This window comes from Lontra canadensis, unplaced genomic scaffold, assembly GCF_010015895.1.
Source record: "Lontra canadensis isolate GAN:19392208 unplaced genomic scaffold, GSC_riverotter_1.0 scaffold218, whole genome shotgun sequence".
In the NCBI taxonomy this organism is placed as follows: domain Eukaryota; kingdom Metazoa; phylum Chordata; class Mammalia; order Carnivora; family Mustelidae; genus Lontra; species Lontra canadensis.
The window spans coordinates 738388-759609 of NW_022631212.1; the positions used below are offsets into that span (position 1 = coordinate 738388).

The 21222-nt window shown below is 54.3% G+C and overlaps 1 protein-coding gene across 4 annotated transcripts; it reads left to right on the forward strand.

Annotated features, from left to right (window-relative positions):
- The first annotated feature begins 5299 nt into the window (after nucleotides 1-5299).
- On the forward strand, nucleotides 5300-19794 carry ETV4 (ETS variant transcription factor 4). 4 transcript variants are annotated; one of them, XM_032849029.1, is made up of 13 exons: nucleotides 5300-5430; nucleotides 5971-6081; nucleotides 6251-6344; nucleotides 6573-6620; nucleotides 13519-13572; nucleotides 14793-14919; nucleotides 15337-15498; nucleotides 15662-15930; nucleotides 17993-18067; nucleotides 18221-18289; nucleotides 18460-18632; nucleotides 18872-18973; nucleotides 19291-19794. In XM_032849029.1, the coding sequence occupies exons 2-13, from the start codon at nucleotides 6022-6024 to the stop codon at nucleotides 19513-19515; spliced, it is 1458 nt and encodes a 485-aa protein (XP_032704920.1). In that variant the 5' UTR covers nucleotides 5300-5430; nucleotides 5971-6021; the 3' UTR covers nucleotides 19516-19794. The 4 variants fall into 4 exon arrangements, with proteins under 4 accessions (XP_032704920.1, XP_032704923.1, XP_032704921.1 ...); XM_032849032.1 differs by having other exon boundaries at nucleotides 15355-15498; XM_032849030.1 differs by lacking the exon at nucleotides 5300-5430 and adding an exon at nucleotides 5701-5833.
- The last annotated feature ends 1428 nt before the right edge of the window (nucleotides 19795-21222 follow it).

The window sequence follows — 21222 nt, forward strand, 5'->3', positions numbered from 1 at the left end:
AAAAACACTGAAAGGCTAGGTAGGGGCTCTCAACTGGCTCAGTCAGCAGATCGTGTGACTCTTGTTCTCAAGGTCATGAGTTTGAGCCCCACATTGGGTGTAGAGTGCAGAGTTTACTTAAACATATATAAAAAACAAAACAGAACAAAATATATATATTGGGGAGCCAGGCTGGTTCATTCAGTAGAGCACACAGCTCTTGATCTCAGGGTTTTGAGTTCGAGCCCCACACTGGGTGTAGAGATTACGTTTAAAAAAAAAAATCTTTAAAAAAATATTTAAAGGCTCTTGATGGGGTTTCTGACAAGTTCTTATACAGCTCCCCCAAAAGATGTCTCCCCAGGAAGAATCCTAAAATCAGCTTCTCCCAGGGATTGGCTTGGCCCCACGGAGGTCACTGTGTCCATCCCTCTCCTCCTGAGACTATCACAGCTGCCACACTGAGACGAGGGTCTCTCTCAGGAACTAGAGTTTCTCCCCTCAGATTCCTGACTGCCAACTCCATCTACTATGGGAAAGCCACCCTGTCCCCATGCCCTGAGAGTCAGGGTGCATGATCACCTTCGATTTCTCCCAAGGTTCTTGAGTATAACCCACCACAATACCCAAGAGAAAGAGAAGGCTGGTCTCCAAGGATTCATCATTTTTTTTTAAGATTTTGTTTATTTATTTGAGAGGGAGACAGAGTGAGAGAGGGAACACAAGCAGGGGGAGTGGGAGAGGGAGAAGCAGGCTTCCTGCTGAGCAAGAAGCCCGATGCTGGGCTCAATCCCAGGACCCTGGGACCATGACTGGAGCCGAAGGCAGACGCTGAAGGACTAAACCAGCGAGGAGCTCCTATTTATTTATTTCAGAGAGAGATTAAGAGCAGGGAGAGGGGCAGAGGGAGCAAGAATCCCAAGCAGGCTCCATGCTGAGCACGGACCTGGATAGCTGGATGCCTGGATGCGGGGCTCGATCTTACCACCCAGAGATCATGACCTAAGCTGAAACCAAGAGCCAGACACTCAACCGACTCACCCAGAGGCCCCTTCTAAGACCTCATCTTTAGGACTTTTCTCCTGAGACAGCTCTCCTCTACAGGGTGCCCTCTGGAATTGAACAAGACATCAGTTTTATCTGTACCTTTCCTCTTAAGCCTGACACGCTCCCAGCCAAGCTGGCTAGAAGGGCTCTATTTTCTGTGGGGTGTCAAGGCTTCCACTCAGGCTAAGTGGAAGGTGGACATGAGCAAGGGAAGCTGTTACACACCACCCCCACCCAAGCACATCCTCCAGAAATGGTGCCTTTTTCCAACCATTTTTAAGATCTTATATATTGGCAAGATATCTGTAAAGACATCTGCGATGAGTGGTGCATTGGGTGGTTCAGTCCTTAGGCATCTGCCTTCGGCTCAGGTCATGGTCCCGGCGTCCTCGGATTGAGCCCCACATTGGGCTCCCTGCTCTGCAGGAAGCCTGCTTCTCCCTCTCCCACTCCCCCTGCTTGTTTTCCCTCTCCAGCTGTCTCTCTCTTTCTCTGTCAAATAAATAAATAATTAAAAAAAAAAAAAGACATTTACAATGCCATTAGCACAGTGGTTCTTAACCAGGAGGTGGAGGAGGTGGTGGGGGTTGGTCTCAGACCTGCCGGGTGATGACCCTGATGAAAGTCACAGCCCCTCCCGTCAGCAGAGTGCACCAGTATAGCTGTATGGCTGGAAGCCAGAGCAGAAAGCTGGCCTCAGCAGGTGGCACATCCATGAATCCAGGCTGCAGACGCCCTACGCTTTGGAGGGAGCGATGTGAAAGTGGGACTGGGAGCCAAGGACAAAAGAAAGCCCATGAGTGGCACTTTGTTTTCGGTGGTCCTGACCCACCAGTCCACAGGGAAGAAGATCCCATCGTTCCCCATCCCTACTGCCTGACCCTGTTCTCTGGTTCATTCCCCCTGGTGATAGATCTAGTCTGGGAGCCACTGAAGGGGCATAGGACACCACTTGACCCTGTTTATCTCATTCATCTGGCCTTACAGAGCTGTCTCCTTGGGTTACCTCCTGAATTCCACCCTTTATGCCACTGGGACTCCGAGCTCTTCCAGACACTGGGGAAGCCAGGCCTTTGAAGACATTTCTGTCCCCCCTAACAGGTAGACTGAACAGATCACCCACACCCTGCCACTACACTCTCTGAACCGAGCCTGGGAGAGCTGGCTTCTGACCTCCTAGGCTCTTGGTCTTCTTGTCTGACCCAGGTGCCTCTCCCTTCTCATTGTGTCATTGCTACTGCATTCTGCCCAGCCCTCTGAGCAAGCCCCAGGCTGCTTTTATATGAATATTTGCATATCTAAAACCCACATTGACACTTTATAACTTAGGCTCCTGGGAAACAGGTCAGAGTCCAGCCCCAATATTCTAGAAAGAAGCTTTTACCCAGGAGACCTCTTTCCAAGGCGTTTTTTGGGGGGGGTACCAGGGTAATATTGGGTTTCATCCACGAAGCCGTGTGTCCAAGAGGGGACTTCGAACATCCTTAATCTGGAGAAGTTCACATGTCCGCGTCCTGGCTTGGGAGAGTCCCCCAGCCAACCTGTTGTGTGTTCCCTCAATGTATAGTCCCTGTGACAAAAAGTCAGCTTGGGGTGCTCTCAGCCTGTTGAGTGGACCCTTGGAATGGATGTGTGTTGGCAAGGCCTCAGTTTCCCCATTTGTAAAGTGGACAAGACCCCTTACAGGATCACTGTCAAAAGCTGCACGAGTTAATGGAAATCGAGCACTGGACATGATGAGCAGGAAATGTTGCTTGCCATGAAGTGATTACCAACCAAAACCTCTATTCCTTCCTTTCCCCCAGCTATCCCAAGCCCTGGAAGAGGCTCGAATGTTCCCCCTGGAGATGTCGCTGTTCGGAGTCTGGGTGTTGAATCTGAGGCCAGGTGACAGTAGGGGCAACAGCAGCGAATGGCATTTTTGCGTCACTCAGCCAGCCTGCTGAGCCAGAGCGGGAGGAGGAGCGGGAGGACGGGGTGGCTCTCAGCTGGGACCCCGGATGGGGAGTAGAAAGGGAACGCTTACTCTCCGGAGAGCCAGGGACTTCCGGAGAAATGCAAAAGCTCAGAACCACTGAGGGCCCCCACCTGGAGCGCCCCCTCTGGGACCCACAGGAATCTTCATCATTGTCATGGAGACTACTTTGGAGCTGCTTTCCTGGAAGAATCCTCTGTCCTCCTCCCCCACTTCTTTTGGCCCTGAGACACAAGCTCCTCCCTAAACTGGTTCCATCCAGCCCAAAGCTGGGATTTGCTGGGGCTTGTCTCTCCTGCTTTGGGCAAGCTTCCTGCTAAGCTCGATTAGTTTGGTCTTTATTGCACATATTCACTGAACTAGTATTTCAAGGGACTCTCCTAAGCACAAAACAGCTAGGGGAAGATATTAAGAGACAAAAGAGACCTCCTCAGGACCTGGAGAGCTTGCCATACTTCGGGATGATCATGAGGCAGAATGAAAGACATTGACGACGGAGATACAGGCGAGAATGTTGTGTGGGGTCCTTAAGGAACTGCCTCGGGTTACCTGGAAAGCTTCCTGGAGGAGAGAGCCAATAGACATGAACCTCAAAGACTAGTTCCTCAGAGAAGAGAGAGAAGTTTATTTTCATGTCCACGATGATCTCCTGGAATGAACACTAAATAAAATAAATAGCCCTAGATGCTAGAGGTTTGGTGTTCAAGTCCCAGTTCTAACACTGAGCAACCTAAAGAGCTTACCGGTATCATTTCCTTCTCTGAAATGCCACTGCCTCGTTGTAAAGTGGAGGTGTTAGATTAGACAAATTTTGTGGTTTATTACATAAACTCTCCAGCCAACATGGGGTCCAAACTCACAACCCCGAGATCAAGAGTTCCATGCTCTAAAGACCGAGCCAGCCTGGCGCCCCAGGTTAGATGAATTTTGAAAGCAGCCCCAACTGGCCTGCAGTGCAGCTATTCTCTAGTGTGTATCGCAAGTAGGCAGGGGGCAAAATCGGGTTCTCCTCAAGGGAGTGTATGGACTGTAGACCCCGAGATTGTCTCAGAAAGAGGGCCTGGGGGACTTCATGTCCTGTGTGCCCCTAAGGCTATGGCCTAAACAGCCCAGCTCTTATTGAAGGGGTCTGTCTTGGTCACAGCTTTCTGCCTGGCAGCCAGCACTGTGTCTGGCACACACACACACACACACACACACACACACACACAATGTTTATCCAACGAATTGGTGAATGATTGAGGGACTAGAGACTATGACCAGCTTTTTGGCTACACTGAAACCAGTCCTACCCCCCAGGTCATCAGATGCCTTAGGGCTTTTCTCCCTAAAACCCTGTGTTTGCTCTCAGGATTAAGAGGAAAGGTGGCTGAGAGGGAACTGCACTTTCAGAGGTCCATGCGGGAGGAGGTTGTGGGGGGGGGGGGGCTCTGGTTTCTGCTGCAATCAACAGAAAGTGGGTCACAGAACAGCTCTGCTGAGCAGACCCTGGAAGAAAAGCCTGGATTCCGTGCTAACTTACATTTATTGAGGGCCTACTGTGTACCAGTTGTTGTCACAAAGCCTTAATTCATTTAACTGTGGCCTCAAAGGGCTGCACAGGAGAAGGTGGGAGATTGGGGGCTGTAAACCCCAGCTGCCTGAGCAACGGCAGCCAAGTCACCACCCCTTACTAAGCTTTCGTTCTCAATCTCTGTAAAATGGAAACAATAGAATCACTTCGCCAGGTTATGGGAGTGAAATGAGCACGTGGAAGCGGAGAGCTTCATAAACGCTAGTTATTATTGTTCCTCTGGGCACAAGTCCGCTCGCCTCCCCGCAGGGCGCACACACAGACATGTTCACACTCCCACGTACACGCAGATGCAGAGACGTGTGCAGGCGCCAGTCGGGTCAGCCCGAGGAGCTCGCCGAGCCTCACACCCAGGGACACCGCGAAGCCCCGCCACGAAGCCGTCGGGTTCTCGGCTTCGCTCCTTTTCTCTCAGCTCTTTATGAATGAACTCCGGCCGCTGAGGAGTTTATTTTTTTATGAATGGGAGCCCGAGCCGTGAATGAAGCCGGGAGCCAGCCCCTCCGTTCTGATTGGCCCCCGCGTCTGGGAAACTCCGCCCCCCACGGCTCGGCCGGGCGAGTCTCCGGATTGGCGAGCGTGCCCGGCCCTAGGGTTTCATTCACAAAAGTCAATGAAACAAAGGGAAAGGGGTTGGGGCGGGGGGGGTAAGAGAGCAGAGGCTGAGGCGGAGGAAATGCACCAATCAACGGCTCCCCCGGGCTCACAACTGTCGGAGGCGCCCGGAAAACAAGCGGGTGCGCGGGGAACCCGGGGCCGGGGCCGTCTCGTTCCGGCCTAGCCCCGCGGCCCTCGGTGCGGCCCCGGGGCAAGCTCGCGACCCCCGGCGGCTCCAGCTCCGACGCCCCGGCCTCAGGTGAGGCGCGGGAAGGGGAGGGAGGGAGAGCCTCTGTGACTCCTCGCCTCGCCTCGCCTCCAACACACTCTGCACTCTCTAACCGCCGCCTCCGCAGATCCTAGGGCGGAGCGGGGGTGGGTGGGAGGCGCTGGGAGTCCGGGTTGGAGAGGCCGCGGGAGTTGTGGGCGTGCGAACGGTGCGCGCCTCGCCCGCTCCTCCGCGCACGAGCGCGCGCACACACACACACACACACACACACACACACACGCACGTCTTATGTAACCGAGCTTGGGCAGAGCAGGGCTGCAGAAAGCAGCCGAAACGGCGAGCCCGGCTCCCAGGAGCAGGTGGGACCTCCTTTGGCGGGAGGGGAGTGGTGGCGGCGCTCAGCTCAGCAGGCGGAAACCTTCCCATCGCCTGAGTGAGTCGGAGAAGTTTTGCTGTCGGACCCGGAGCCTCGGGACTGCCCCTCCCTGCTGCCCTTCTTACCCACCCCCCCCCCCCCGCCTTCCCTGGACGGGGGGCGGACGCGAGCCCCCCCCCCCCCCCCCCAACCAGGTCTCTGCCCCCGCTCGGGGCCCAGGCAGTGCGGCCGGAGGGAGCGGCCGGATGGAGCGGAGGATGAAAGGCGGATACTTGGACCAGCAAGTGCCCTACACCTTCTGCAGCGTGAGCGGCGCGCCGGCCTCCACGCTCGCCCCCGCCCTGAACCCCGCCCCACGGCCCCTTCCCCGCTAACCCCCACGGGGTCCAGCACAGCCCCGCCCCTGTGTCACCCCGGGACCCCAGACCCGGCGGCCTCAGGGTGACTCGGGGGCATTCCTCCCCTTCCCCTCAGAAATCGCCCGGAAATGGGAGCTTGCGCGAAGCGCTGATGGTCCCGCAGGGGAAGCTCATGGACCCCGGCTCCCTGCCGCCCCCCGACTCCGAAGGTAAAGAGCCAGAGAGTCAAACCGTGACCGTCCTCACCTCCCACACCCCGAGGGCCGATCCTGGAGCCGCCTCCCTGTTCTCCAAAAGACTCCCCTCCAAGGGACTCTGATCATTCTTGAGCCCCTAACACCAAGGCGGTGGGGGGGGGTCACCACCCGGATCGTTAGGGCTCCCTCGGTCTTACCGTCGCCCCCACCTCACCTCCAATTCCATTATTCACTCCGCAGATCTCTTCCAGGATCTCAGTCACTTCCAAGAGACGTGGCTCGCTGAAGGTGAGTAGTTTTGTGACCTTTTCTATTATCCGGGTGGGGGATGCTCTCTACTCCTGGTATTCCAATCCCACCTCTCCTCTCTCCCAGCCTCAAGGAACTCTCCAAAGACACCCCCACCCCAGTCCCCTTACTCCTAGCTCTCCCCAGCGCCCAGTGTGGACACTTATATTGATACTTATTTTCTCTGCCCTGAGCCAGGCTTGTGTAACTAGGCCTGGGGATGAATCAGACCATTGTGTGGGGTATTTGCTTATTTGAATGGAACTTGGCCCCAGGCCCGTTTTCCTGGTTGAAATTTTCATTTGCAAAGTTTGTTTGGCAGCAGCCTCCCGGCGGAGGTGTGTGTTGTGTTTGTGTGTTGGGGGGGGGGTTGCGGTGTAAGGGACTGGAGGACGCAGAGAAAGAGCAATTAATTTGTAACCTGTCTTCAGGAGTTGCCAAAACATTGATTTTTCACCCCTTTGGTTTCTCTTCTTCCCAACCCCCAGGGCTAAACAATTTCCTTCTGAGCCAAAAACACAACAGAAGTTTAAATAATTATTTTTTGCAGCACTTTGGCAGAGAGGGCCCAGGGCTTCTCCCCCAAATAGCCCTAATTGTAATTCTGATGGCAATTGATCCTCCCTCCCCCTTCTCTCCCGGAATACTTCTGCCCCAGGCAAATTCCCCCTACTTTGGCTAGGGTGTTTGCTGGTGGGTTAACTTCCAGCCGGCTGGTGTGGGGTCAGGAGCTGGGCCTCCTCTGGGTTGGGAGCTGTGTTCTCAGGGTCTTCTGGTTGGACCTCTCTGCGTTTTGGTGGGGCCTCAGGGTGTCGCTGGTAGTGGTAGGTAGAAGGCTTATGGTGTTTAGACAGTCTGAGAGGGAAGGGTTAATACCCCCATCTTAAGGTCCCTTTATTTTAACATTCTGAACACCAAGAAACCACATACTAGGAACCCCTTACTAAGGGCTTTTCTTTAGAATTTCCCCATCCCTTCACCCGGGTATCTTAGGTGATTTTTTTTAAGCTCATGCCCAGCTCCTCCGGAACCATCTTTAAAAGCTTGAGGTAGAAGGGAAAGATCCCTGACTGGATCCTTGGAGTGAAACTGTCTGTCTTGACTACCGTGGTATCCCCAAAAATATGTGTATTAGCAAAACGGCTATTTAGCATATAGCAAACACTCGAGACACTTTGTGGAATCCTGGAATCCGTGACCGAAGGGCTGTATGGGTGCTGGAGGGATCTGGGGTTCCTGGGGAGGGAACGATCACATCTTCCCAGACTCTGTAAGCCCTGTGTGCCCAGCTCTGAGTTATGGGCAGAACATATGCCCAGTTTGCCCATCCTCCTCTCAAGGTTCCGGAGCTGGGCTGAAGCTGAAGAACGCAGGGGTGTCAGTTTCCACGGTCTCTCCAAGACTTCCTTTCCCAGTGCCCGATTTCTCTCTGGCTCGCCAGTCTTTTTGTCTGTCAGCGGTGGGTCCCTATGCTCCCCTCAACGGGCAGCTCCCAGGGCTGTGTTATAGGGGGTAGGCTCAGAGGTTGGCATTTTGGCAGTAGCTGGTCCATTTGTGCCTGGGTCTGGAATGGGAAGGGGAGGAAAAAATTCTCTCTCAACCTTGGAAGCCCCACCCCTAGGCGGTGGGGGGTCTAGAGACAGTACGGGTGTCTATCCGCAAGTGTCAGCGTCTCTATCCGCAAGTGTCAGCGTGAGGACGAGTGTGTGCTGGGAGTCCCTGTACATTTAAATCCAGTGGGTGGGGAGGTGGGGGTGGGGATCTCCTTGGTTCCCTCTCCTTCCTTCTGAGGGAGCAGCTCAGGTTCCCAGCTGGCGATGGAAGGCCAGGCCTGAGAGGGGGATGCTGAGCCCACTCGCTCCTTCTCATTCTCTCTGCGGAGACAGATGCAGCTGCCGGGGCCCTGTCCCCCTGCACCATCCCAGCAGCACCCCAGCCTCCTCTCCTGCCTCTTCCCACCAGGTCAGTGACCCCAACAGCCCAGAGGGAGCTTTGGGGTGGTAGGGAGGGGACTAGCTTCTTTGGAAACTTGCCAGTGGTGGGGTAGGTACATCAGGAGGAATGGGGGCTGGAACCCAACCTCCCCACCGCAAGTTTGATTTTTTTTTTTAAAGGCCCAATTTGGAGAGAAGCAGTGGCTCCTTGTAGTGTGGGTGGGGCTGTGAAGAATTTGGGGGATGCCAGGTTAGGTCTGCAAGGATGGGGTTGTGGGTCAGTCTGATGTCTGGGCTTATTTATGGGTATAAGTGGGGCTCTGTAGAGACAGCTTAGACATCTTTGGATTTTAGGTTTTTCTAGATAGTGTGTGTGTCACGGTGGGGGGGTTGTCTTTTTCAGGTGCCTGGGATCTGTTGAGTTGCTACAGAAAGAATCGGTCTGCTGTAGGGAGACCCGGGCTCAGGCAGGCTGGGCTCGGGATGTGTCTGGTTAGGGTCAAAAATGTGCTGCTTCTGATCGAAGGTTTCTTTCTGGGCTCGTTGGGAGCCCTCGGGAGCTCTCAGGGACAATGATTTGGGTGTAATTGGTAGCAAGGAACATTGAGTCTGGGCCACGTATGTCCTTTGTATGAGGCTGGGGTCTATAATGGAGAGTCTGGATTCACAGAACCTCTCGGTACGTTGCAGGCGTCCTTACGCCCTCCGATATTGTGTGCAAAATTGTTAGGGGTGCACCATACACAAAGGAAAGTGGATTTTTCTAGGAAGAGAAGGTCCATAGGTTTTTACGGGGTTCTTAAAGGGGTGGGTCTGTGCTCCCCTTTTCAAAAGGTTTACTGCTCTCAAATATTCCTCTATGGTCTTCAGTCCCTTTGCCCTTTGGTTCTCCTCCTAACCATCACATTTGCAAGTCCAGAAAGAAAGCCAGTGTGTGAAGGTTGTGCATGGAGGATATGTTTTACCCGTGTGCTGCCATGTAGTAAAAAGGAAGTAGAGTGTGTATGAATCTGTGTGTATGCATGCCGGTGCCTCGGTGTGTCTGTGGGACGAGATGGGGTTAATCCCCTCCTCCAGTTTCTCCGAGCTACAATGCCGCCTTCTACATCTTTCTGTCTCCTCCCCTTCCAGAAGGCTCTTGTGGACAAATGTCCCTCCATAGATAGAGAACTGGTTCCTTCCAGTACAAGAGGCTGCTGGGGTGGGGCAGGGTTAGGGTGAGAGACAGGCTAGTGGTGACACAATGGAGCAGAAACTCCAGAGAATGTCTCCCCCGCCTCCACTGGAACTCCTAAAGAGGCCCCTTCACCCTGGGATCGGACCCCAGGAAGGGGAGAAGGTGATGGGGTACAGATGGTGTAGGTAGATGGCCAACCTGGGGGGCGGGGGCTTAACTGCTTGGCTGCTTTAACCTCCCAGTTCTCTCGGAGCCCAGCTTGGGAGGCTCCCAAGGCCCTTCTCTTCTACTGACCACCCCCTGTTGGAGGGACCTTCCCTAAAATTCCTCTCTGGCACGATGCTGGCGTGGCACTTTTCTCATCTCCTCCTTCATCACATACCAGGCAGATAAACTCCACCTTCACGCCCGGATGGAGTTGGGGGGCAGCCCCTGGCACACAAGCTTGGCAGCCAAAATTCAGCCAAGTCCACAAATAAGTAGAGTGGCATGTTCTTAAGATGGAACATGGTAATTAGAAATTCTCCTGCTCTCCAGGAACTCGGGGCTCAGTGTCACTGTTCCTGTTTCTGTTCTTGTTGGCAGTCTCTGAGCCAGGCCCTATCCTGCCCCTTTGATTTGAGAAGCCAGTATTCTGGGGAGGGGGAGACTGGGATTCACACCACAGCCCGTTTTTGTCTTGACTGCCTTCTCCTGGCCCTGGGAAGAAGATGGCGCCTCTTATGGGGTACGGTTTGTGTGCCGGGGGTAGCCTCCCCTGGGACCACTGGAGGTGTGGGGGTTCTGGTCAGACCTTCAGGCCTGAGGTGGGAGGAAAGGCAAGATGACCCCTAGGGCTCTGTAGCCTATGACTGGCCTGTGACGCCAGCAGGAGATGCCCCCAGCCCATTACCTCAGTGGAAACCGGCAGTTAATGAAGCCCCAAAGGGGGCCCGGAATGCGTCAGCCTCCCCCATGTTCTCCACCTCCCCTGCCCTTGGGACCCTCCTTGTCTAGGTAGCAGGGATAGAAATGTTGTTCATCCTGCCAGCTTTAGGGGTATTGCCTGTGGCTGGACCAGAGGGCACATCAGGGATGAGCTTGGCCCTTGTGCCCCTGAGAGTGTCCCCCCCCTCCCTTATCTAGTGTTTCCCAAACCTGCCTATTCTGAAGGGCCACTGGGGATACTTGTTAAGAATACCTCGGCCTAGAAAAGGAAAAGAAAAAAAAAAAAAAAAAAAGAATACCTCGGCCTGGAGCCCAACCCATATTTATGGACTGAGGCTCTTCAGGGGTGGAGACTGCGAAAGCCTGCGTTCTTTTTAAGTAACTTTGATGATCGAACTCATCACCCCAAGATCAAGAGTCACATATGCTATACCTAGGGTCTGAGCCAGCCAGGTACCCCAGAAATGTGTATTTTTAAAAGTATCTTGGGGATTCTGGATTTGGGTCCGTTTGGGGATGGTTGCCTTTGTGCCTCAGCTGTTCTGAACAGAAAACACGCTCCTGTTTTTGCCCGGGGACTTCGTGTCCTGCTCATTCATTCCATCGCTTTAGAATAGTTTTCTGCTTGTTTTTCGTGAGTTCTTCTTTAGCTGCTGGTGGCTTCTGATTCTTAAACCCCTCAGTCCCATCCCTCTGTCAAGAAGTCTACTCTCTCTAAATGTGTATTTTAAAGCTCTTGGCCCTTCTGATAGTCAAAGCAAGTTGAGGAAGAGTTCCTGCTAAGCGACAGCCCGATGTATCTCTTGTGAGATGTAATTTCTCTGGAGGGAGGACCTGCCCCCACAATTACCATGGTGGGGGTGGTGCGGGGACAGGGAAGCCCCCAGGGAGAGGGAAGAGCTGGTTGGTTAAGATCCCTTCCACTCCTGCTCCCAGGTCTTCAGAGAGGACACCCACCAGCCTGAGGATGGGGTCATTGTGGTCATTGTAGGGGTCATTGTGGTCATTGTATGTTTATTCACGTAGCCAACAAATAAAGCAGCTATTCTTAGCCAGACCCTGTTTTCCCTGTTCTGGGAAGATAAAGCCCCTGCCCTCAGGGAGCTTAACTTTCATGCAGAGAAGGTAGACAAGAAACACATAAATGTAAGTAAATGAAGAAGATGCATAGGTAGCAGTATATGCTGGGGCAAAAATAAACAAGATGTGTAAATAGGGGCACCTGGATGGCTTGGTCATTAAACCTCTGCCTTGGGCTCAGATCATGATACCAGGGTCCTGGGACACCTGCTTCTCCCTCTCCTACTCCCCCTGCTTGTATTCCTTCTCTTGCTGTCTCTCTGTCAAATAAGTAAGTAAAATCATTTTTTAAAAAAAGAAGATGCATAAATGAGTTAGCAAGAGGCATCCAGGTAGCGGTGTGGTATATGCTAGGGCAAAGATAGCAGCCGAGAGGGACCGCTTTGGTGTGGGTGGTCAGAGTTGTCTGAGGAAGTGACAAAGTGAGCTAAGACTTAAGTGGCCAGAAAAAAAAAAAAAAAAAAAAAAACAGGCAGACAAAGGTCTGGGGAGGAGGAATCAAGAGCTCTGGAGAGGCAAGTAGGAGATGTGACCTGGTCAGACAATGTGGGGGCCTCAGGGGCTGACCAAGAGGAAGAGGTTGGGGTTCGAGGTTTAAGCAAGGAGAGAAGGGAGTGGACTCCTTGTAGAAAGCTGTGTGGAGAACCACCTGCTGTAGGAGGTGAGCAGGAAAGGAAAGAGTTCCAACAGAGGCTCTGGCTGAAATCCCAGGAAGAAACTGGAGCCTCTGCTGATGGGGAAGCCGTAGAGGCTGGGGTGTGTTTGGGTAGAGCTAGCATGGAGCTATTCCCCAGCCTGTGTCATGCGTCCTTTATCCTTACTGGCCTTTCTCAACTCTGGTTGTTTTAGCCATCAGTTTCTCCATCATTGTCCGCTCTAAGAGTGTTCTCCTTGTCTTCCACCCCTCACCTTCAAGCCACTCTCTTCCTGGACTCTCAGGAAGTCCTTCTTGGTGTCTACCCTTCCCCTTCCTACTTTGATCTATTCTGGAGAGAGGGGCCAAAGATTCTGAGGTCAGGAGTGGTACTCAGCTGTATGCCCACCTGAAGGAGTTGGAGAAGCAGGGTAAGAACTAGAAATCGAAGTCCGAAGGTCCTATGGCTGCCTCACCCCCAAACCCAGCTCTGCCCACGCTGGCACCCTGGGAATGTTTCTCAGACCTTGCCCTTTCTCCTAGCTAAACGCTGAAGACATGAGGCATGGTGACCTGCCCATGTCCCCAGCCACTTTCCTCCTATTCACCTCTCCTGATCCACCCCCTTTTCTCCATCCGATCTTCTTTCCCAAGTTCTCCACTTCCAGAGTTCACCCAGGAGGTTGTATAAAACACCGATTCCTGGGCCCAGCCCGATTCAGAATCTCCAGCAGATTATTCTAGGTTTCATAGGATGTCAGTGTAATGCCTATGCATCCCAGATGTGACTCTGCTGAGAGCTGAGAGCGGGAGCTTTGTGAACTCCGCAGGGCAGGGCTGCCTTCACTTCCAAAATATGGAGGGAATAAAGACAAAGCATCTAGGAAAAGACTCTGGAATCTGCTCAGACAGGTTCTGGGAACTTAGAGCGTTGCCTCCAGGGTCTTCGTGGAGCCCAGACATGGAGGGCTCTAGGACCTGGGGTGGGGCTGCTTTCAGTCCTAGGAAGGCTGTTTTCCCCTTCAGGCCAGTGCTAATCTGCGGGGCTGCCTTAATGGTGGGGGGGGGGGGGGGGGGGGGGGGGGGGGGGGGGGGCTGCCATGGGGGAGGGGCCCACACAGACTCATCTCTGACCTCTCTCTGCAGCCCAGGTACCCGACAGTGATGAGCAGTTTGTTCCTGATTTCCATTCAGAAAACTGTGAGTGGAGGGCCCTGGATTGAGGGACTAGGGAGTTGGGGAGGGCAGGAAATGAGTCACAGGGATAGAGAATCACAAAAGATCAGCTTGTTCTCTCCTAAAGAAAAGGGGGAAGAACAGGGCTCCCCATTCTTGGATTTGGATGCCAAGACCAAGGCAGTAACTGGGAACTGGAGACCTCGGTTCAAATCAGGGTTTGCACCATCCTTGCTGTGTGCCCTGCTCGTGGACATTTCCTCCCCTTACCCCCCCATTTCCTGAAATGAGGGGTTTGGACCAGTTGAGCAGGGCCCAGTTCTACCCTTTTAAGTTACTTTTGTGCAACTTGGGGGTGCGGGAGCAATCTTGCCCCGCAAGAGACGTGTGGCAACGTCTGTAGACATTTTTGGTGGTTGCATCTGAGGGTGGGGTGCTACAGGCTTTTAGGGGGTAGAGACGAGAGATGCTGCAAACACCCTATAATGCTCAGGACAGCCCCCCCACAAGAAAAATTATCTGTCCCAAAGGTTCTCAGTGCACTGTTGAGAAACCCCGCTTTAATGTCACATATCCCGTTCTCAAGCGTCTTCGTCGTTGAAATGAACTAGGGCACAAATAATGGGAAACAGACCATAACCGAACAGTCCATCACTGGCGTTGGACTCAGCACAGTAGGACAGGACCTCACGCTCGCTCGGAACCAGCTCCGCCGCTCAGTCCGGTGGCTGGAGTTTTTGGACCCAGCAAGGGGCCACAGGAAAGACCAGTGTTCTTCACTGATAATTAGGAGCATGTGCTTAATGGTAGTCAGCTGACACGCAAGCAGGCGCATATCCAACCTGTGCCAGAGAAAGAAAGATCCTTTATGGCACCAAAGAAGAAAACATGTCTCTCCCTTGGAATTTTCCAGGGCATGCAGGAAAACCACAGGCCCTAGGTTGGAGGTGCTCACGCCTCCAAAGGTGTTTTTGGGGGTTTGGGGTTGCATTAAGTGTTGAATTTTAGACGGTCTCTTCGGTTAGGATTGGACATTAGCCCGACGTATAAAACCAGACATAGTGTAAATAGCCAAACTGCCCTTAAAAGTGTCTGACCGAGAGTCTCTGAAAATGGAGCCCCAGGGAATCACCCGGCTGGTCCGCAAAGAGCAGAAGGTGTCAAAAAGCAAAAGGGGTCAGGAGCTCCTCTTGCCTCCTCTGTGACCCACTCTGGCCTCGCTCTGCCTGCTCCCCCTCCCGCAGTAGCTTTCCACAGCCCCACCACCAGGATCAAGAAGGAGCCCCAGAGTCCCCGCACAGAGCCAGCCCTGTCCTGCGGCAGGAAGCTGCCACTCCCCTACCACCATGGCGAGCAGTGCCTTTATTCCAGGTGAGCCCCAGACCGTCCCAGGGAAGGGGGGAGGGGAGAGGAGGGAGCAGTTGGGCAACAGTGGGATGCAAGTTACACAAGACAACAAAAGGTTTTCTGAGCCCTTGTAAGGGAGCCGCACAGGCTCAGGATTTCCTCTGAGTGGTTGGAAGGGCGACAGCAGGGCATCTTTCCACTGGAGGGCAAAGCCTTTCCACTGGAGGAAGCCATCGGCTCGCCCAGCCCACTTGCTCTGGCTACGGAGAGGCATTCTCAAGATTATACCCATTTTCAGGATTTAGGAGAAGGGAGAAAAAGAGTTCACTCAGGCCATTTCTTTCCCAGCACCCTCTGCTCCTCCTCCTCTGGGGATAAAGCGTTCAAAGATGCTCGCCCAGCTTCTCTGCCCCCTCACCCCTGTCTCCCCCTCAACTCCAGTGCCTATGACCCCCCTAGACAAATCGCCATCAAGTCCCCTGCCCCCGGTGCGCCCGGACAGTCACCCCTGCAGCCCTTCCCCCGGGGAGAACCACGGAATTTCCTGAGATCCTCCGGCGCCTCCCAGCCCCACCCTGGCCACGGGTACCTCGGGGAGCAGAGGTAAGGAGACAAGGAGACCCACAGATCTGTAGGCCGGTTCTTCCTCGGTCCCTGAGTGTTCTCCAGCGGCCCCTAAGAGACCTGGCATGGGGCGGGGGGGGGGGGAGTGGGGGGACACAGCTTAAATTAATCTTCTCTTCCTTCTCCTTCCAACCACATCCAGCTCTGTCTTCCAGCAGCCCTTGGATATTTGCCACTCCTTCACCTCCTCCCAGGGAGGGGGCCGGGAACCCCTCCCAGCCCCCTACCCACACCAGCTGTCGGAGCCCTGCCCACCCTATCCCACCCAGAGCTTCAAGCAGGAATACCTCGACCCCCTGTATGAACAGGCGGGCCAGCCCTCTGTGGGCCAGGGTGGAGTCAATGGGCACAGGTACCCAGGGGCGGGGGTGGTGATCAAACAGGAGCAGACGGACTTCGCCTATGACTCAGGTAAGAGATGCTCCTGGGGAAGGGGGCTGGAGGAGTTTTGCTGGGATTGCTGGGGAGGATGGCATTGGTTCCATTAAACCCAGGTGGTCTCCCTACAAGTTTTTTACCTTCCCACACGGATACCGCGTCCTACATCCAGCCCACCCAGACGCTCCCTTTTTGTCATAGATTCCGAAGAATTGTCATTTTTCAGTCAGCAAACTTCTACTCAGAGGAAAGATAAGGGTGTGCAGCCCCTTGCCCTCGGGTGGCTTGTGGTTTAATAGGAAAGTTGAGGCATCGCATCTCTTTTCTCTCGGCAAGTGGTTACGGGGGTTACCTGCTGAGACCCAAGTGCTAGGCAGGACCATGAGTTGTGTGGAGCTTCAGGACACCAAGATGAATAGGATGGGTCACTGGGCCCAGTCCCCACAGAAGTTCACACATATTAATGAATTTGGGGGTGCCTGAGTGGCTCAGTTGGTTAAGCATCTGCCTTCAGCTCAGGTCATGATCCCAGAGTCCTGGCATCGAGCCCCGCATCTGGCTCCCCTGCTTGTGTTCTCTCTCTCTCTCTGACAAACAAATAAAATCTTAATATATGTGTAAATGGATTTGAATGAAGAGAAACACGAACTTGAAAGGAGCCAGGCTCCTAGTTCCCAGCGGGAACGCCGAATTACTGAGTGGTTTCCACGCTCTGTCCCAGCCTCCAGGCTGGTAGAGCTGGGTACGAAGTAGGGCTGCTTCAAAATCTAGTTCCACCTGACCGTTGACAAGAGTGAGGGGCACTCAGCCAGATTCTTGGCCAGCAAGACTGTAAAGCCTCTGTTGCCGAGAGAGGGCCATTCGCATTTAGGAGAGACCCGGAAAACCTTGGCTTCTGTTACATTGTCACCATCCCCAAATTTGAGTTTATCTGCAAGCTTGTGTGAGAAAAAGAAATACTGAGATTAGAGTAGGCTCAGGGCAGGCTAGAGCTTTCGGATTTCCCATTTCCTAATGTGCCATCTTTTAGGGGCAGGGGGGATGAACCACGAACCCCCAGGTTGCCCAAGTGAGAACCACAAGGGTGTGCCTGTCCTCCAACTTGGGGCAGACGCAGAGCCGCGCCTGGCCGTGAGGTGGAGGAAGGAGGAGGGAAACGCTCTTGCTGCTGACCTTCAAAGGATGTAGACCGGAGGAGATCTTGTTTCATGCCCTTGAACTCCTGCCCCTCCCCCTTCGGCTTCCTCTCAATGGAGTCAGGAATTCCATTCACAAAATGGAGGCATGAATGAGCCCACCCTCCCGCCTCCTCCCGGAGGTGTCGGGTTTCACCATCTCATTCATAGGTGGGAGTGGAAGGGGTAGGGCGAGAAGGGGTTGGAACTTGAACGGGTGGCTTCACACAGCCTGCCTCCTCCAGGTGGAGTGGGGCTATTTCAATCCTAAGGAATGGAAGGGAAAGGGAGCAAATGGGCTTTGCTGTCAAACCTGAAAAAACACGGCCCAGTGCCCACCGCCTCTTCCCCAGACACAGATACGTTCTGGAGTGCTCTCGCTCTCCCTCCCACCTCTCTCCCTACGGGTCTTCACCCAGCCCCCATCCTCCTCCGTTTCCTCCCTTTCTACACACACACACACACACACACACACTCACTCACTCACTGTTACACTTTTTTCTCTCTCCCTGTCTCCTTCTCGGGGCTAGGAACCTGACCTGCTGACCGGAGGTTAGCCCATTCCAAGGGAGTCTTAGGCATGGACACTGAACCCCTTCCCCGGAGGTTCATCCCTCCCCTCCCTCCTCCCCCTGAACTCACAGGAAACAGCTGTTGCCTGGAATCCTGGGCCTTGTGCAACAGCTTTGCCGGGCCCAGCTGCTGCCGCCCATGCCCTCTGGCCCAGACTTCAAGCCGAGAGGTTCAAGCCTCGCGCTCTCTCTGGGTGAACTTGCCTTGGGATTTGGTGGTTGGCAGGCAGCCGGGGAAAGAACCGGAATGCAGGCTGGCAGGAAGAAGTTCTTGAATGTGGGCAGGATTGCCACCCCCCTCCCCCTGCAGCCACCTGTAACATCACCCTTCCTTTCCTCCCCTCCCAGATGTCCCGGGGTGTGCGTCCATGTACCTTCACACTGAGGGTTTTTCTGGGCACTCTCCAGGTGATGGGACCATGGGTAAGGCAGCCCCCTCCTCTCTGCCAAGCTCCCCACATTGAAGGGGGGAGTCCTGCTGTCGGGGAGGTTCCTCTGGCCAGGAGTCCCTCCGGGCGCTGGGCGTTTAGCGGTGAATCCCCTCTAGATCTGAATGACCCCCAATTCCTCCCCAAGGTTATGGCTATGAGAAACCTCTGCGACCATTCCCAGATGATGTCTGCGTTGTCCCTGAGAAATTTGAAGGTCAGAGAAGTGACTGTGAGAGGGTCAGGGTCTTCGCTGTGCCCTCTGTGTCCCCACCTCTCTCTACCCACCCCAACCCAGGAATCCCATTACCCCTGGGGTGAGGAGAAGGGGTTGCTTGGGGGACCAGAAGGCACAAACCTGACGGGTCCTGCTTCCGGTGTCCCCAGGAGACATCAAGCAGGAAGGGGTAGGCGTGTTCCGAGAGGGACCGCCCTACCAGCGCCGGGGGGCCTTGCAGCTGTGGCAGTTCCTGGTGGCCCTGCTGGACGACCCGACGAACGCCCACTTCATTGCCTGGACCGGCCGGGGGATGGAATTCAAACTCATAGAGCCTGAGGAGGTGGGCCTGTCAGAGTCTGTCACAGTCTCCCTGTGTCTTTGGGGCCTGGAGATACTGGGACGTGGGAACATAGCAGATGCCTCTCCCATCAGACCTGGGTCTGCGGGCTGCTGCATAGCCTGTAGGACCAGCTTACCATTTTGTACGGAGAATCTCAGGTGCTCTTTCTGACCTGCCCTCCCACCATTTTTTGTGTGCTGAGCTAGCACCCCCATTCCAGAACTCTGTCGTTTGTTCAGGTTGCCAGGCTCTGGGGCATCCAGAAGAACCGGCCGGCCATGAATTACGACAAATTGAGCCGCTCGCTCCGCTACTACTACGAGAAAGGCATCATGCAGAAGGTGGGGGGCCAAGAGCCCAGGAATGGGAGGGGGCGGGGCAGCAGCTGCGGGAAGATGGTGGGGATGGGGGGGGGGGCACTTCTCAACAGGTGTATGGGAGCAGATAATGAACCAGAGGGAGGGAGAAATTGCAGACAAGTTTTCCCTCTCCCAGAAAAGTGCCACATAGAAACTGAAAAGCCTGAAGTTTGCAGAACAGGAAGTGTGTGGGGAGCTGGCCTCCGGAAGGGACCAGCACGGGAGAGAAACACGCTGGGCTGTGTCCCTAACCCTCCTGGAGGGAGCGCTAGATCCACCCAGCCCCTCTCTTCCCCCAGGTGGCTGGTGAGCGCTACGTGTACAAGTTTGTGTGCGAGCCTGAGGCCCTCTTCTCTCTGGCCTTCCCGGACAATCAGCGTCCAGCCCTCAAGGCCGAGTTTGACCGGCCGGTCAGTGAGGAGGACACAGTCCCTTTGTCCCACTTGGACGAGAGCCCTGCCTACCTCCCAGAGCTAGCTGGCCCTACCCAGCCCTTTGGCCCCAAGGGTGGCTACTCTTACTAGCCCTGCTGCTGGTGGGTGCTGCCCTGTGTACATATAGATGAATATGGTGTTGGGGAAACCCTCACTCTGAAACCCACAGATGTCTTTGGAGCAGATCCCCACTGGCCCTTCAGTAGCCCCTGCCCAGGCTCTGAGCTGCTCACCAGAGTTGATGGGAAGGAAAAATGGAGAACACTGCACGTGTCAAGGTGGGCTCTAGAAGCTCCTCCGGGGGTGTCACCTTCAGCCTCTTTCCAGGTCCTACTTAGAGGCCCAAGCCACACCCCTCTCCCCCCACACAGGGAACAAAAATTTGGTCTGTTGTGGGGACAGAGAAGGAGCGTTCCCACTTTGTCCTGGTGGAGAGGGGTGCATTGAGCTCCCCAGATCTCCCCCTGTGGGCAGAAGAGGCAGACAGAATCCTAGATCCTGCATCCCACTCCAAGCTGTGGCCCTGGAGGGTCCTGCTTGTCCATTCTTGGTGCTCTGTGTTCCCAGAGGCAGGGGGAGGCTGGAGTAAGGAACCTGGGGTGGGGGAGGGGCTGCAGAGTAGAGGCAGGGAGGGCTGGGTTCCTGCTCCTAGGGCCCTTTGCCTCTTCTCTGCCTTTTCCTAGGCCCAGGCCTGGGATTCTACCTCCACCTCCAACCTCCATCACATCTGCCAGACCCCAATAAAGGCCCCTGCTTCTCCTGTTAGTTGTCCCATGTCTTCTTTGCTGCCGTGGGAGGACCTGGGGTTGGAAAGAGCCTTGGCCTTGGGGCAGATGACCAGAGTCTGGGGCCTGGCCTTGATGCTTAGCTTCCCAGATGGATTTGGAAAAAGACAGTTGATTTCTGACTTTTCCTCTGAAAAATGGACTCAGTGATACCTGTTCTTTCCCCTGTTCTATCCCCACTCTAGGATTATTGTGTCAGAATCCGGAAATAATGTTTGATGGGTACTTTATAATCTGGCCTGGTGCCCCCAGGCCACTGGCTGTTCCAGCCAGGCAGGAGCCAGACAGGGCTAGCTTGGAGGCCCTCCTGGGGCTTCCTCAGGCAGAGTTTGGCCTGTGGTTTCCATGAGGCTCTTCCCATGACCACACTGTGTCTATACCCCAGTTGTGTGTCTGCCCTCCTGCTGTGGCTCCAGGTTTGTTTTTGCTAAAGCTGGGGACAAGAGTTTATATGGAGAGGATCTGGAGAATGGGGTGAGAAAAAAGGCCCCCGGGGCAAGAGGGTGCAGGAAGAGCTCTGTGTTCTTGTCAGTGAAGGTGAAGGACACTGGGTCTTCTGGGTCTTCAGGGAGAGGGGAATAGAAAACACGGGCTCCTTCCCCAGATTTAGGGGAGACCAGAATGCTGGGGCTGTTCTCTATGCGTAGATGGGAAAGGCAAAGCTGAGAAAGTGGTAACACCTAGGGAGGGAAGAGACCTGACAAGGGGTAGCAGTGCAGGTGTGAGGGGCAGAATGGAAGGTTCTAGATTCAGGCTCTGGTGAAAATGCATTCTCCAGTTAAACCAGAATTGCTGCCTTCGGAGCCTGCACAGACTCAGCCCTTATTAAGGCTGGAGCAGCTTGGGTCCCCAGCCCCTGAGCCCTCAAAGGAACGGATGCCTGTCAACCACTACCCACAAATGAAAAGCAACATTATTGTTTTCCTAGAAACTGAAAACATCAACTTAACTTTTATAATTGAGAGCAAGGAATAGGACATTTTAAAATGTAATTTTTTAAAAATATACATGT

Excerpts from the sequence above, each read along its gene's own strand:
- ETV4 (XM_032849029.1), top strand. The coding sequence starts at position 6,022 with ATGGAGCGGAGGATGAAAGGCGGATACTTGGACCAGCAAGTGCCCTAC. Across the intron at positions 18,290-18,459 it reads TGTCCCTGAGAAATTTGAAG|GAGACATCAAGCAGGAAGGG; the intron begins GTCAGAGAAGTG and ends CGGTGTCCCCAG. Across the intron at positions 18,974-19,290 it reads AGAAAGGCATCATGCAGAAG|GTGGCTGGTGAGCGCTACGT; the intron begins GTGGGGGGCCAA and ends CTCTTCCCCCAG.